The sequence below is a fragment of the Myotis nattereri genome, assembly GCF_964212035.1.
Source record: "Myotis nattereri genome assembly, chromosome: 3".
In the NCBI taxonomy this organism is placed as follows: domain Eukaryota; kingdom Metazoa; phylum Chordata; class Mammalia; order Chiroptera; family Vespertilionidae; genus Myotis; species Myotis nattereri.
In genome coordinates this window covers 108,916,835-108,933,722 of record NC_138077.1, presented here as the reverse complement: position 1 = coordinate 108,933,722, position 16,888 = coordinate 108,916,835, and the positions used below count along the sequence as shown (strand labels likewise).

Sequence of the window (16,888 nt, the reverse complement as noted above, 5' to 3'; positions counted from 1 at the left end):
TTTCAACCCCAAAACTCAACTCTTTGAACAACCCGAGCTTGATTAGACCCTTCTCCTTTTCTTTCCCCTCTTAAAAACCATTTCCTCGCCTTTAGAAACTCGCCCTCTGATCACCGCAGAAAGCAGAAACAAAGAGGGCTGAGCGGCAATTCAAACGGCCTTTTTCTTCTCTCCCATTATTATCCATTTTTATTATGATCGAGAACAAGTGCCCATTCGTGTGGGTTTTGTTTACCGGAAATTAAATGAAAATGATTTAGTCTGCGTCAAACAAAAATATATACTTGTATACACAGGGGGAAAGGCCTGTTAGACGTAAATATTATGTCCTTAATGAAAAGCCTGGATGGGCTCCAGGCTTGGCCTTTCAGGATTTCAGTGCGACTTGCCCATTGCCATAGAAATCCTAACTTACCATGAAGATGCACCGTGGCGAAGAAACATTGCTTTGTGTGCGGGCCCTTTGATGTCACAGGCGCGAGATGTGGGCTCTCAGCTGCGCTGGACGAGATTACCTTAGGAGCAACGCGGTGGACATCTGTAACAAGCAAATGAAAAATTATAGGCGATTAGTGGCCTACCAAACATTGTTGTTTTTATTTTATTATTTTGGATGTGGGTGGAAGACCAATTGGGTCTAGAAACACAAGAGAAAGAACCTAGTCCAATTTGGGGGATCAGAGAATTTTTAAACATTGTCAGAAGACGCAAATCTACCAGATGCCCTCTGCACGTTGGCCATGAGGCAGGTGTTTCCGGAGGGGAACAAGGTTTGCTGCCAACCCAGCCCTTGATCAGGCAGCATCTGGGCCCTCTTGTACTGGGGGTAAAGGGGGTTGTAGTCCCCCTTCCACAAGGAGAGATTCACTAAGGATGTGTTGGGAAGATTCTGGTTTTTATTAGGGGTACTTTTAGGGGACTGGAATGGATCTGTGCAAGATTCCCCCCCCCCTTCTTTTTCTTTCTTTTTCCCCCCTCTAAATTTCAACAAGGATTTCTGGGAAACCCTATTCTAAGGGTGTTAGACTGCAAAATAGGCCCCAATTCCCCCCCCCCCCATCCCCTTGGAAACAATTGCAAAGACTTTCCCTTCCCCTGCCACCAGCATCTGGTTCTCTTTCTGGGGACTTAGTACCCAGCACATAAAATACACATTCAGCCCTGGTTGGTTAACTAGGTTGGTTGGAACATCATCCTGATGCAACAGGTTATGGGTTTGATCCCCAGTCAGGGCACATATAGGAGTCAACCAATGAATGCATAAATAAGTGGAACAACATATTGATGTTTCTCACTCTCTCTCTCTCTCTCCCTCTCTAATAAATAAATAATACGCATTCAGTCTAAACCCATTTGGGTATTTGCGTTTAAAACATTTGTTATTGCAGTGCATCTTTTGTCCCCTTCTTCACCTTAAAAAAAAAAAATCAACATCGTCCGATTTTTGAAAGATCATCACAGAATTGACTGGATTTATATAGACACTGTGGCCTAGGTCGGATACCTGTCTAGTGGAGACCTAGGCTCAGTGACATCATTGGCTCTCTGCACTCCTAGCTCCAAGCAGCCACAAGATTCCATAAGCCAAGACTAGACAAGGGTAGGAGATAGAAGGAGAGGATGATTGGTCTGGGGAGACCTCAGAGCACTGAATCCTAAAGCCCTGAATTTCCCATTGTTTCTACTCACCCCCTATCCCAAGTATATGATGTATATACGAAGCAGACTAGCAGACAGATGTGTCTGTGTGCTTGGGTCAGTTCGCAGGGGAAAGGCATGTGAGTCCCAGCAGTGGTGCTGAAACTCTCTTATCTCTTTTATAGAAGTGCTGGAAAATTTTGGGATCTGGAACTTGTGTACTTTTGTTTCAAAAGACAGCTGTAAGGTGAAATTGTAAGGAAGCAAAAGAGGAAGGAAATAGGAGGTAAGATATAAGTGATCTGAACTTTGATGGAGACTGCAACTGGGAACTGAGAAAGGAGTGGGCCCTGGCAATACAAGTGGCCCAATCCTGAAGGAAAATATTTCCCATTATCTGAACCTCGGGAAGACTTTGTGGTCTTAGTTTTGTCACCTGAAGTTGCCAAGATTGCACATAAATTCATATATATATATATATATATATATATATATATATATATATATATTTATCTTTTGTCCATCTGTTTATCTACCTTCTTTACCCCAACACTGGTTTCATGCTACCAGGTCATGAAGGTGTCTGTGTGGATGTGTGTGTGTGTGGGGGGGGGGGGCGGTGTTACTGTAGAATAAATGAGTAACATATTTACATTCTGTCAGCATATTCAATGACCTCTAACAACCATTAGTAGTGAATTTCCTTCCTTCCTTCCTTCCTTCCTTCCTTCCTTCCTTCCTTCCTTCCTTCCTTCCTTCCTTCCTCCCTTCTTCCTGTCTTCCTGCCTTCCTGCCTTCCTGCCATCCCTCTTTCCCTCCTTCCCTTCTTGCTTCTTCACCTTCTCTTCAAGCCTCAAGAACCGGATCTACATGAGCAGTCATTGCACACGAGCAGCAACCGCAGCAGTAGCCCTAATACCACAGGCAGAGGCGGCAAGCGGCAGGGCCAGGTGCTGGCGCCGGACTTGGCGCGGCGGGAACAGTTATAACCCGGCCAGTGCCTTGACACACATACCATTCTCTCAATTCGACGCCACGCGCCACTACTGCCGCCGAGGAGGCCACCAGGGGCTCGCGGCCGAAGTTCGATGAAAGCGAAAGCGACACAACGGCAGACTGCGTGGCAGAGACGTAGCCAGAGCTAAGAGGCTGCGGTGAGCGCCCGTGCACCTTCATGTGCTTACGCAGCGAGCTGGGGTGCGTGTAGCACTTGTCGCAGCCGCGTACTTTGCACGTGTATGGCTTGTCGCTCGTGTGCACGTGCGAGTGCTTCTTGCGGTCGCTGCTGTTGGCGAAGCGTCGCTCGCAGCCCTCGAACTCGCACCTGAAGGGCTTCTCCCCTGATGGAGGCAATGCAGAGACATTAGTGCATGTGACCCGAGCCTGGCTCGGCCTCAAACCTCCCTAAATTTCTTTTCCATTATTTGGAAAAGAACCCGTAAAGATTTTCAGAAACTTTCGTGCACGGCCCCTTAGGGCTGGTACCTTCTTCCCGGGTCGGAATGCGCCCGCTAAGCTGCCTCCTACAGACCTCCATTCCTCCCCCCTCTCCTGCCTAAGCCTGGGGGAGAGGACGGAGGAGGAGCGACAAAGAACCCATCTTAGTTGAGTTTCCATCCTGGAAAATCCTGATCTACTCCGATTGTTTTCCTCCAAATTTTCTCCATTCGGAGCCAGAAGCTCCTCTGCCCAGAAAACAGAGTTGACCGAGGAGGTATTTCTGCTCAATTTACAATTGCTGTTCCAGCCAAAGTTCCCCGCTCAGAGGACCATCCCGCACACACTCCATCCTGGCCCAAACTGTTTCCTAAAGGAGGTTTAGTGTAAATGTCAAGGCGATGGGATAATTTTAAGAGTGCGCACCCGATGCACATGACAAGTGCGCAGTGTGGATTCGTGCCGTAGGAAAAGGTATTCTGAGCAATGATTCACTTCAGAGGCTATTTTTACAGGAAATGGGTATTTCCTCCCCCTTCCCTTCGATCCCGAGGGCAAACGTTTAACGGTTCTCAACCTGTGGGTCGCGACCATCGAAAAACACATATAGCATATCAGATATTTACATTACGATTCATAACAGTAGCAAAATTACAGTTATGAAGTAGCAATGAAAATAATTTTATGGTTGGGGGTCACCACAACATGAGGAACTGTATTAAAGGGTCGCGGCATTAGGAAGGTGGAGAACCACTGGTTTAGCAGCATTCTTCAAATCTTGCCTAAACTGCTCGGGATCCCCCCACCTAAGAGCGCCGTCAATACTACTGTATTACGCTGTTCCTAAGGTTTCCGGGAGACGCTGCCGCGGGCAGCCAGCTCTCCCAGTCCCAATTGGCTGTGTGGTCAACTGACCCTTCCCAGACCACCACGCCCGGGATTTGGGCCTAGCAGACCTGAGGTGAAAGGCCCGTGCGTCAGGATCTGCCCGGGCCCAGTGGGATCCGCAGCCTATCTCGCAATCGAACCCTTGAACGTGGAGGCTTCGGTGTGAGCGCAGCTGCTGCGGTCACTACAGGTCCGTTCCCGCGAACCGAAGGCCAGCAGGCAGCGGGGGTAGACCCGCGAGAGACTCGGCTTCCTGGTGCGATGCCCTGTAGAGCCGCGGGAAGGCGCGAGTGCGTATTAGGTTGGAAATGCTGGCCGAAGACCGAGCTCCAGTCTGGGAGCTCACCGTCGGCTGGATTCGCTGGCCTGTTGGGGAGGAAAGAACCCTAAGAGGCCGGAAGCCCAGGTTCCTGCGAGCTGCAGGCGCTGCGGGAAGGAGGCGAGAAAGTGTACTATAGACGCTTTAAATAATTGGATGCCGCCATGCTCCATGGATAGAGGGAACCGCTCCCAAGCTTCTGGTTGAGAAGAAAGAGGTGCACGGCTGCAGGACTGTTGCCTTTGTGGTCGCTTCTCCCGTGACTCCCAGGAAAGACCGAGAGCTTTGGGGTCAGGTTTAAACAAAGCACCTATTCTCCATCTTCACCCAGGCTCACGCTGAGCCAGAGGTTTGCGCACCACCCTCGCCTCAGGGCGGCAGAGGTTTGTAAACCCAGAGCTCGGTCCCCGCCCGGCCGTTGCGCCCTTCCCCTGAAGGACTATTGCAAGTACAATATAACAGTGAACGGTGCTAGAATCTGCTATTTCTCGGGACATCGGTACCGTTTTATAAAAATGAATAAAGAGACATGCAAAATGAATCAGTGCCCTTATTTGCCCCTCGTTTTCTTCCCTATAATCCCTGTATTTGCCAAACTAAAACTTTTCATTTTCTCCCCCGACGCCCCCCCAAAAATATCTAACAAGAACCATGCAATTTAGGACCCTCAAAAGGAAACAAGACTTGCTGAGAAAACAGAGGAGGTGTGGAATGTAAGCGTGATCCCCCCCCCCCCCCCCCACACACACACACACTTATCCCATTTTGTGAGCACCTCCTTGGACATTCACGTAAAACAGAAACAATGATTTCGTCCCAGACGAGGAGCAGAGGCGGATAAAAGCAGGACACTGAAGGTGATACGGGCCTGGAAGGTCCGAGGACGCTGGGAGGCGAAGAGAAGCGGCGCCCGCGCGCCCGCATGCCCGCATACCCTCGCGGCCTCACCGCGGTTGTTGTAGCCCCCCTGGTTTCCCCGTCTAACACTACCCTCCACCCCAACTCCCACCCACCGCCTCCCTCCCACCGTGTCTGGGCTCTGAACCCTGAGAGGGTGGATGTGGAGAGGCAGAGTTGTTCCAGAGCCTTGCAGTCCTTCCCGAGAAGCGGGTCCTGGGGCTGAGTGAAAGGCCCGGAGTTTCCTCCCAGAAGCTCGACTACCAAGAGAGGCCCCTTCTCCAGCCCCGCGCCAGGCCCGCCAGACCAAGTTTGGCAGCGGCAGGGCGGCGCGCTAACGCCATTTTCTCGCACTTGTGGCTGTGCGGGGCTGTCCGAGCGTCTCCGCCCGGGCGCAGTCTCTACCTCAGACCTCAGACCTCAGCCCTGCTTCTCCCTGCCCACCGCCTGGGAAGGCGGGGCGAGTCCGCGGCACAGGGGTCCGGGGAAGGGCGCCAGGCGGCGGGGACCGGCCGGAGCACGGGGGCTCGCCTGCGTTTCCCTCGCGGGGGCACCTTTGTTCCGGGACTGCGGGGACCGCCACAAAGTGAAACCTTTCTGCTTGGGCCCCGGGCAGCCGCATCCGAGGCCAGGCCTGGGATTCAGATCCGGACGAATTTTAACTCCGGAAAAATAATCATTCGCCGCTTCCGCGACTCGAGAAAATGAAACGCCATTAATATTTGAAAAGGCAATTATTTTCCTGTTGAACTGTCTTCATGAATAATTTGTCGTGAGGTCTATTGCCATTTGAGAAACATTTTGTTGCCCCCCTCCCCCCCCCCCGTCTTTTCATTGCTTAGGAGGGGGCGAGAGAAACGATGGACCAGGCCCTGCAGGTTTTTTTTTTAACCCCAGCGGTAATGAATCGGGACTGCCAGCGCAAAGGACGCACTTAGAATTTGGTCCCGGATAGAAAAAACCTGAGCCAGCCCGGGCGCACAGAATTTGCTTCTAGGCTGTAGGTCGATTAAACTAAGAATTTAAACCATTTTCTGCTTCACGGCCTTCAAACAGTAGGCCGGCAGAGTGTGTTTGTTTAGAACTCCCCTGTCATTAAAAATCAGTTCCTCCTCTGGCTCTGGACTGCGTGTCTACCTTTGCGGTGTGGACCGCCAGCTTCTGGAGTAGCCAGCCTGGGCGGTGAACAGTACCTCACTTCTTTCTGCCTCACACCGGGATGAAACTCTGATGGGGAGGAGGCATCCTGGAAACAACTCCAGAAAACCATACGTTTCCAGACGTGCTCCAGAAATAAAGTAGGAAACTAAAAGTGGACTTTGGTGGTCTGGCCTCCGCCTGTGCCATTGTCCCGGCCCGGACCTTCTTCAAGATTGCAGGGTTTGCGAGAGCAGGCGGGATTTAGCAAGACTCGTTCTCGGGCATTGGCAACCAGCCTGGAAGAGTTCTTTGACTCTAATAATTGCCGCTGTTTCCACCAATAATAGAGGTGAGTAAAACAGAGAGCCAGGGAGTAGGAGAAGTGGAGCACCAAGGTGGAACTTATTTCATACCCTGGTTCTGGCCACTGGTCCAGTTCTCTCTACCCCCTCCCCCCAGGAAACAAACAAACAAACACAAAAACAAACAAGGGAGGGGAAATGTTGATTTGTTAAACTAGGAGGGTGAGCAAGAAAACCCTGGCTAACTGGAGTATAAACATGACTGCTAAACTAATTAATGTAACTTCACGGGCTTTTCTGGAAAGTGTGAAAACTTTCTCCTTGCAATTGTACTAATTAGAGATGCTCCTGGCCAGAGAAGTTCAACTTTGCAGGCTCTTGCCCTGGTTCCTTTCCTGTCTGTTAACTAGAACTGACAGATGTGGTTGACACATGTCCCCATTTCACTTAACAGCTCAGTAAATAACATATAAGGAAGATGAGTCTCCTTGGATCTCTGCTAAAGCAGAAGAGAGGTTTGTCAATTGTCCCAAGTGTCCAGTTATCAAGGCTCCAAAAGTTAGCCTAGAGACCCCAAATCCTAAAGAAGTAGCCAAGGGCCTGATGACCCCTCAGTTCAGGTGGTGGTCAGGTTGTAAGGCTGGAAGAGTGTTGGCAAAAAAAAACCTGGGAAAAATTAAATTATTCCTATATATTTAAGACAGAAAAACAATACGATTTAAATACCTTAAAATCAAACTAAATGGGCAGGGAGTACACATTCACACACTCAGAGACCCAAACACCTTCACCCTTGCCTCCCAGAGCAAAAGTCCCTTATTGTCTTCCCCACACTCAATCTTGGGAACTTCTGTGACTCTAATAGAAGAGCATAATTAATATTTTATGGGCTTGGCTCATGGAAACACCAAATACCACCCCACCCCCACCCCCACACACACACACACACTCCCAGGATGGACCTTGAGGAAATCCAGCCTGTGGGCCCGGAAGAGGCCCCCTTATTTCCCCAGAGGATCTAAATGAGGTAGTGCTGAATACTGACCTGTGTGAGTTCTTTTGTGTATTTTGAGATTTTCTGATCTAGCAAAGACCTTCCCACACCCCGAGAAAGGACAGGGAAAGGGCTTCTCGCCTGTATGAACGCGGATGTGATTTACAAGTTTGTATTTGGCTTTAAAGGGCTTGCCCTGGCGTGGACACTCTTCCCAGAAGCAGATGTGGTTGGCCTGTTCTGGGCCGCCGACGTGCTCCACAGTGACATGCGTGACCAGCTCGTGCATTGTGCTGAAAGTTTTGGAGCAGAGTTGCGGGAGCTCGAGGCCATCGACCGCCAGCCACTTGCAGATGAGCTCCTGTTTGATGGGCTGGCGCATGTAACGGAAGAAGGCACCGGGACCCTGGGGCAGAGCGAGGTTCACGGTGAGGTTCATGCTCCCATAGCCATGCAGGGCCCCGGCAGCTGCTAGGGCGTTGCTGTGGGCCACTGGTCCTGGTGAGAAGGCTTCAGGGCGCGCGTTCATTTCTCTGGGGAGCCCCAGTCGCAGGAGTCCGTTCAAAGAGCCACTGGCGGAGGCCTCGGGAGGCTGTTTGTGAAGGCCAGGGAACACCGAGGAGTTGGAGGCAGCAATGAGCTGGGGGTCATGATGTCCGGAGCTACTACCTGTTGTCAAGACAAATAGCGAGCGTGAGAACAGGTGGCATTAGCTGAGCGTTCCACCTGGCTGGGGTGGGTGAGGGGGACATCTAGCCCAGCCTCACTACAGCCTCTGTCTTCAGAACCCAGACCTGGAGCCAGACAGCGGGGGCAGCAAACCCAATAGGCTACGCGAGGTCCAGTGCCTCCGCCGCCGAGGTCAGGCTGGGCGGCTGTTGGGTAGAGCCCCCGACCGCTCCAAGAGCTTTAGATGGATGGTGGCGGCTCGGCTGGTGGAAGGGGTAGTGGGACACTCAATGCTGAGTCTGTGGGCAGAGATGGGAGCCCCTAGGTTCTGCTCCAGAGAAGTCCGACCTGCTCCCCAAGTACGCTTTGGCGGCCAACAACCCCACTCTGCGGGGGATTGGGGATAAGGGCAGTGGGGATGTTGTAGGTGGTGGGGGTGCTACTGAAGCGCCCGGCCATATGCACTAATTTCAGCGCCCAGGTCCGCTGGGAGTGGGCGGCCTGCATCCGGACTCAGACTCCCCAGAGTTGCCAGAGTCGAGCCACTCAGGCCACTGTCACCTGACAGTGTGGAGGGGAAAAAAGAACCACAAAACAACTTCTGAAGAGGTTTTTTTTTTTCTTTCCCTTTAAGTTTTGGATTGTTACTTTACTCCTCCCCTACTGCCCCCCCCCTCCTCCCCATCTTTAAAGCCTACTTGAAACCCGCACGCTACAGAGGCGGCAGCAGAGCGCGTGAGGAAGTGAATAGAGATTGGGGCCCGTCCGGGCTCTCGGAGAGGAACAATCGCCTAGGTCTCCCATTGGCCCTCCGTGGTGCGCGATGTCAGAGATGACAGGTCTCGCCGGTCGCGGACACACACACACACACACACACACACACACACACACACACACACACGTGCGCGCGCGCGCGCACACAACTGCTCCAGCTCCTCCTCTCCCCGCCCCTCCCCGCCCCTCCCCTCACCCCCTATCAGCTCCCAATTCTGCTCCTGCACTCTGACCCAGGCACGGATTCTCTCCTCCTGAGCCTCCCCCTTATCTCCCAAAAGCTGGATAGATATGCTCTTGAAAGTGAGCGGGGCTCGGTAATACCGCTGTTCTCCACTACTTTGGGGACGGGTATTGCCTTGCACATGTCCTCGGAGCAGACCTACTGTACCCAATCTTGCCAGGACTGATAGGCAGCACCTGGACAACTTCAGCGGTTTGTCTCAGGAGCCATGTGAAAGCGAAGGCGGGATCTAGGGAGGAAAGATGACTGCAGGCCAGACGGCCTGGAGCAAAAGAATACCTAGGCTAGCAGTCCTGGGGCCTAATTTTATTTTCTTGATTTCTCCGAAATTCATTCTCTCTCTCTCTCATTTCTCCCAAGCCCAGACCACACTATGCCTTCCAACATGTATCCTTCCTTCTCCCCTCCCTTGCTCTCTTCTTCCCACTTAACCTTGGCGGTCCCCCCTCCAGTGCCTAGCGCTCTCACAGACTGGTGAAACCCAGAATCCAGTCCTGGCCAGAGCCAAGAGTGAGCAGGAGGAGCTGATGACCTGGAGAGGCTGACTTCAAACCCACACAGCCCTCCTGAGAGGGGCTAAGGAACTCTCAGCCATAAATCACAGCACCCCTCAGGTGGACTGGCCAAAGAAAAAAGGGTAGCGTGGCAAAAAGGAACATTTCCCCACTCCTCCATTTCCTTACTCTCTTAGGTCTCCCTCCTTGAGCTCTGTAGACCCTGACACCAAATGGAGCCTTGAAAAAGGGTAGATTTAGGGATCAATTCCACTCTCAGCTCCCACCACTTGTTGCCTGTTGCCAGAGTCACTGCCTCCTTCCTCGCTTGTCTTTAGGGTTCTGATAAGAGTAGAGGCCATGTTAAGAGTAGAGGCTAGGCTGTGAGAGGACTGTGGCTTCCTGGCCTTTGGGTTATACAGTCTTGGGGTGGGGGTGTGAGGTGGAAAAAAAAAAAAACACCCTTCAGGTCTGGGCAAAGGGGTTGAGGGTATCCTTTGTTTGTGTCAACCCACTAGTTAGGATGAGCTACACCACCTGGCGATGTAATGGTCAGCTGGCTTCTACCCCTGTCTTGGTCTCCAGCCAAAAATGCCAGCCTAAGTACTTGGGCTTCTCTGGTAGCCATAGAAAGTACCCAAACGCTGAGAAAAGGGTTTTTTAAGAGATGTTTTAAAGATTGGGTAAAAATTCCCATACCCGTAGCAGAGGTGAGAAGTTTGGACAGATTACTATGAACTCTGATGAAGGTTTTATGAGTTGTCTCACCCATTTCCAGCAGCAAGAACCATTATACATTCCCTGGTCAGTATAAATAAGGATTTCTTTTAAATTTTAAAAATAATTTACTTATTTATAATGATTAGCAGGTTCTTTGAGACTTTCTTCATTCCTGCTCTGGGTGCATTTTATTTAGTGATTAGCTTCCACAACAATTTCCCCTGACTTTGGCAAGTGCTGGTCTTTCTGCTCCTCCAGCTGGTAGAGCTTAAGCAACACAACCAATAGGTGCTATGGTTAGCACTGAAAAAAAAAAAAAAAATTGGCTGGGCTTGGCATGGCTCAATGGTTAAGCATTGACCTGTGAACTAGGAGGTCACAGTTCCATTTTTGGTCAGGGCACATGACCTGGTTGCAGGCTCGATCCCCAGTGTGGGGCATGTAGGAGACAGCCAAATAATGATTCCCTCTCATCTTTGATGTTTCTATCTTTCTCCCTCACCCTTCCTCTCTGAAATATATATATATATTAAAAAGTTGAAGGAGAGCATTTGACAGCCTAAACTTGTTTGCTCTGGAAACCAAGGGCTTCCACAGCAGTGTTGAGACTAGGCTTTGAGGATTTGTCTTCTTTCTTGGCTTTCATGCTCTCCAACACTCCCACTTTCTTGGGCTTATCCCTCTGCCTAAAGGCACCTCCTCTGGTCTCCCATCCTGTTTTCCCTTCCTCTAAGCCTGGTCAGGAAAGATCTCTGGTCTCTAGCCATAGTATTGAGGTATTCCAGTCTCTGTGAGTGATTTTAAGGCTCCTCTGGGTGCAGATGTCTGTTGAGTGATGCAGCTTACTAGGCAAGTCTGGGCTGAACCCAGGTAGGGCTCAGAAAATAACAAACACCAAAACCAAAAACCCAAAGGTGTGTGTTCCTCCCTAGGATCATTAGCTGTTTCTCCTAGGCATCCTTCAACAGAGAACTTAGTCACCTCCTCTGGTAGCATTCAGACCTAAGTGCAGGGCACTTTTGCAGTAGTTCAGCAATTAAAACGTTTTCTTTCCCACCTGATCATAGGTCATCTACAATCTACTGTTCAGGATGTTTGTCAAACTCATCATCCACTTTGACTTCCATTAAAACTCTGATTTGCACAAAAATGTATCTCTTAATATACACATGGTGATCCCACCAGTATCAAAAGCATTGAGTAATTGTGCAGAGCAAGGGTATTTAAGTTGTTTTAGGCTTTGAAACCTATTGGAACCCTTTTCAACTAGTGAATTCTAATAGTACTGTGTGTGTTGCCCATGCTTGTAAAGAAGAAAATGATAACTTTCCATTAGAAGGTGGTGAAAATAAAGATTCTTTTTTTCCCCATCCATATTTGCAGACTACTTGAATTCTACGGATTGACTCCATGGACTCTAGGGATAAGCAGAGGTTTTATACACACTCTCTCTTACTAACTTTACCTTGAAAAGCTTTGAACATGTGTATGACTTTTTGTGCCAACAGCAAAAGGGCAGATTTATCTGATTCAGTCAAATTCACTGACAGTTACCTGGCCCTGTGGAGCTCCCTCCCATATGCAGCCTTCTCTTGAAGCACTGAAAACATCTGGACATTTCCCCGAGAGACAGAGGTAGGTAGAAAAAATTGATTTCACCCACTAATATTTATAAACAGGAAATTTAGGGCAATTACATAAGGGTCTTCAAGGCTTATCTCTGAAGTTAGCAACAAAGTTGTATCCAGCTAATCACAAAAGACAGGTGGGACACAAATGTAAGCAGGCATATTTTAGTTTTCAGAAACATTCCTTTGGGTCTTCTAGTGCCCAGGTAGCAAGTAGTTCAGGTATCATTAATTTTTGATTGGGCAGGCTGAGGAGTAGTATCCCCCTCAGTGGTGATCAGAATTTTTTTTTTCAGAACTTGATCTCACCATACTTGTTTCCAATACCAAATGCGTAGCTGGAATATTCTTTTCCTAACCATTCTGCAGTTTATAACATTACTGATTCCACTTTCCTGCTTCATTTGCAGGAAAAAAAGACATATTTTAGAATCCAGAGATCTTTCAGTAGTGGTCAGAGAAGCTCTGGAGGCCTTCATGGGAGACTGTTTGGAGCACAAAAGACAGTAAGCATTCCTCCAATGCCCAGAATCATGCCCTATATACCCTTGTTTATCTAAGCCAAACCAATGCAATAGCATAAACTAAACTGATGTTCTAATCCTACTGTACAGAAATATGACATTTGATGATGCTATCATTTGCCAGAGCTCCTCACATCATTGGCTCAAATGGGAAAATGTCTGATCTCTCTCCCTCGGGAAAGAAAGAAATCAGGAAAATTTCAGATGCATAACTGGGCTATTTTCCAATTTTGCTCTTTAAAACAATGTTAAATGATGATTATCCAGCAGTATCCTAGGAGCCAAGGGCCACTGCACAGAGCCTGGGTCAGCATAAGCCTTGTTGCCTGGATGTTCTGCATCTAAATCTGCAGTCATCTGTTCAATCTTTTCTTCCTCACTTCTGACCAGGTTACCAACCCAAACTAGGGACAAATCTCTTCAGATCCTAGTCAAAGACAGACTTGAGGATTCCTGCAGTGAGAGATTGTCTCTGTTCTTATGGGAAAATAATTAAATAACTTAAGCCCCAGGAGGCCACCATATGTCCAGGTCCAAATTGTACAAAGGAGATGAGATCTATGAGGATTTTAGAGACATTCCTCCCCTTTGCTATGCCAGTTCAGGCTTTAGTCATTATTAATGGAACTAAGTATAAAAGAAAATACACTTGGATAGAATTTAATTTTCAAACAATGGTTCTGCAAAACATCTTTCAACAAAAGATTAAGAAACATGGCTAAAGGATTTTTCATAACAGCATTGAAAAACTAAAACAATAGAATTTACATAATAACCACACCTCCCTTGAGAATTCTGTCATCAAATCATCCCAAAATAATAGAAGATAACCATTTCCTGAGTCATTTAACTTTTGTTAAGAAGGTTGCTTTTTCTACCAATAACAACAAATAAACACCTTGGAGGCAACCATCAGCTAGTGGTGTAGTTAAAATGAGGAAAACTGGATGCTTGGAAGGGGAAATACCCAACCCTAAATCATATGCTTATTCTAAATGGAATATTATATTAAATTCTTTACAATGAAGGTATTCCTGTCTGAGCAGCTGTCAGTCACTCTCTGTTCAGACACCACATTGTAGGAAGATCATCACCACCACATTGCAGAAGGCTGGTTTCTCTGGTAAAGATGATGCAAATCATGTAAACCCCATCACCAAGATCAAAGTATGCTTCTTTCATGGAAGCCAATACATGTCAAACCTCATTCCAATCAAATCATCTGGAAATGAATTCAAGATGAATATGTCATAGACTAATGTGACAGTGAAACTGCAGGTCAGGGGTGGTTGTTTCAATGAGAGTGTCATCAAATATTAATTCTAGAACATCCAGATGAGTAGGCTTTGAGGGAGATTAGTCAGCTGCTGGTGGGACGTTGAGTTGCTGATTTGTGTGCAAATTTATTAAACACCAAGGTGTTGTTCTAAGTTTCACTTGAACTCCTCAAGACATATCTCCAAAATCACAACCAACATAAGCAAAAGACAAAACAAAATTTCCTACTTAAAAGAGAAATAACTTTAGCAAACCAAAGGGGATTTTAACTTACTCAACTCTTTCAGAGCCATTTGGTAAAGTCACAATCGTTTCCTCATCCCCAATGATGTCTTATATCTATCTCATTTCCTGACTTTGAGCCTGTTGGGGGTAAAAAGAGAAACAGTTACTGGTTATAAATATGTATAAAAATATTTGTATGCAATGGTCTTGTAGCCCGCATGTGTGAGTGAAAAATAAAAAGTGTGGATCTGAAAAGTCTTTCAGTCTTTGACCATTTTCAAATTTGGCAATGAAAATAAAAGAACTCTGCTGGGAACTTCCTGTATTTATTGCAAAACAACATATCCTTAAAGATAAAAAATATTAAAATCATCATTCCCCAACAAGTTGTGTTTTGTTTTGTTTTTTATTTTAAACTCATGTTATTCTGTCTTGCAGGTAGAAGTAAGCACTCAATTCAGTCAGTCAGTGTTCAAACATCTCTAACTTTTAGAATTTGAATTTATTGTATGAGAAGCTGCCATTATCTTCTTTAAGTGTACTAGTTGAGTTTAGTAAAATGGAATGGGGAGAGCTGGGACATTAGCAGATTAAAAATTGAGTTGTAACTCTTGTAACTGGGAGGAGAGAAATTATTTTGCAAATTTCTAGATCCTCTTCTGTTCTGCTGGTGTGGAATCTCTCACATGTCTTTTTCCCGCAGGCCCCTTTGGAAGCCATTACTGGTTGACTTTTCAAATATAAAATTTCCCAGATTTGGGGGGTGGGTCTCATTTCTATCATCTGGTCCTGATTGTCCCACTTCTTATTTAAGAAAGTCAGAAACAGTCCTAGCTGGTTTGACTCAGTGGATAGAGCATTGGGCCTGCGGACTGAAGGGTCCCAGATTTGATTCAGGTCAAGGGCACATGCCCTGATTGCAGGCTAGATCCCCAGTAGGGGCATGCAGAAGGCAGCCAATGAATGATTCTCATCATTGATGTTTCTATCTCTCCCTCTCCCTCTCCCTTCCTCTCTGAAATCAATAAAAATATATTGTAAAAATGATAATAAAAATAATAAAGAAAGTCAGAAACAACCTGCTCCCCATAACCCCCACAAGATATTTGCATATCAGATTCACTTTGTGGATAGAATCAGTAAGCCATTGGCCATCTTAAAGCCTGAAATCCACCCTGGGGACTTCTGCATCTGTCAGGGAAGGAAAGGCAGTGGAGCAGCCAAACAGAGGCAATCCACCCAACCCCAGCCCTCAATTTGGACTAGAAAGAAAAACAGTAAAGGTCTCAGGCTGGACAAACACAACAAGCCCTCTATCAATGAGGAAGTCTGCTTGTCTTAACACTCCAGTCCACAGAACAAGCGGTTGTTTAAGTTGTTGAACTGCAGGCCAAATCCAAGTGGGGCTTTGCTATCTCAAAGGCTTTCCAGTTCTCTATGTTCAAAGATCTCTTTCTTTCTCCCTCAACCCCCAATTGGGACTTGAATTAGCTTGGGTGTTTTCACCCTTCCCTCTCCCTTCTTTTCTAGGTTCAAGCCTGAGAGGTGTGTGTGTGGGGGGGGGGGGGGGGGAGGTGGGGGGGGGGGGTAAACTCACCATTTCCCAGAGGATTTTATTTATTTTCAGTTTTTCCTAACCAAAAGGCATCCATCTCCAAAGGTAATAAACACAAATCAGAAAAGAAAGCAGACCCAACTTTGCATTCCTACAGAAGGGTGGCATGCTGGATGACTTTAAAATTTCTTCATGGCAGGATATCTGGCATGAGAAAAGTCCTGGTTGGTTGGAACTAATAAAATTTACTTTTTTGCTTCTGAAGAAAATGGGTGTGAATTTCCCTAGAGAACTCTGTTCACCCACAAAGCTGCCCAAGCCCTCCATTTAAGAGGCCTAGGCCACTTCCACTCCCAGGACTTGGCAGTCTTTTGTATGTTACAAACCCACAGGCATGCAAACAATTGCTGCAGAGACTGGACTTCAGGCAGGCAACTGGGACCTTAAGCTGCTCTCTGTGGCAGCCCCATCACCAGCCAGTGCAGGAAACAAAAGTAAATATCTTCTTTGGTTCAAACTCTGACCCCACTCAGCAAGCTAGTCATCTTATTAAAAGAGGGGTGAGAGAAATGAGGAGCAGTTCGTGGGCCCCTGGACCTGAGATCTCCACCAATCCAAGGATTTAAAAGCCCTGAAAATGCTAGATTTGATTTCCTCCCGAATGATTGCTCTTGACTCCTCTTTTCACACTGGCCCTGAACAATGAATCACCAGTCAGGAGCACAATCTGGAGACTTATTGAAGTCTGCCTGCATTTCCACACCCTGAGAAGAGGGGCCAGGAAACCCTACTTAGTTAATTGTGCTGGGGGAGAGCCAAGAAAGTAGGTTGGGGGAGGGGGAAGGGGTTACATGCAAAGGGTACCATTTTGTGGGTTCACCCTAGCCTGTGTGGTCCTATTCAAGGTCAGAGGTCATCTGCAGTCTGATTCCCAAACTAGGGTCTCTAGTCCCCAAGACTTCAACACTGCTCCACACTGCTTAACCTGCAGACTTTCCTAAGAAGGCATGCCAGCCTGACCGCCACAGCTCAGCCAGCGTGAGTGCAGAGCAGGGACCCTATAGGCTGCCTCAGAGTTCCAAATCCAAAACCCCTCTCCACAAGGGCCTGCTGTTGTCAGCTGCACCAGGCACCTCCCTAGCTGCCCTCCACTGGATCCTTG

The 16,888-nt window shown here is 47.8% G+C and overlaps 1 protein-coding gene across 1 annotated transcript; it reads right to left on the bottom strand.

Moving 5' to 3' along the window:
* Positions 1–2,550: 2,550 nt before the first annotated feature.
* ZIC4 (Zic family member 4) lies at positions 2,551–15,894 on the bottom strand (the record flags this gene model as incomplete). Its single annotated transcript, XM_081086028.1, is given in 8 exon segments — positions 2,551–2,978; positions 7,667–8,284; positions 14,221–14,248; positions 14,252–14,290; positions 14,292–14,309; positions 15,769–15,789; positions 15,791–15,840; positions 15,843–15,894. Coding segments are annotated over 8 exon segments (1,254 nt in total).
* Between the last annotated feature and the right edge of the window lie 994 nt (positions 15,895–16,888).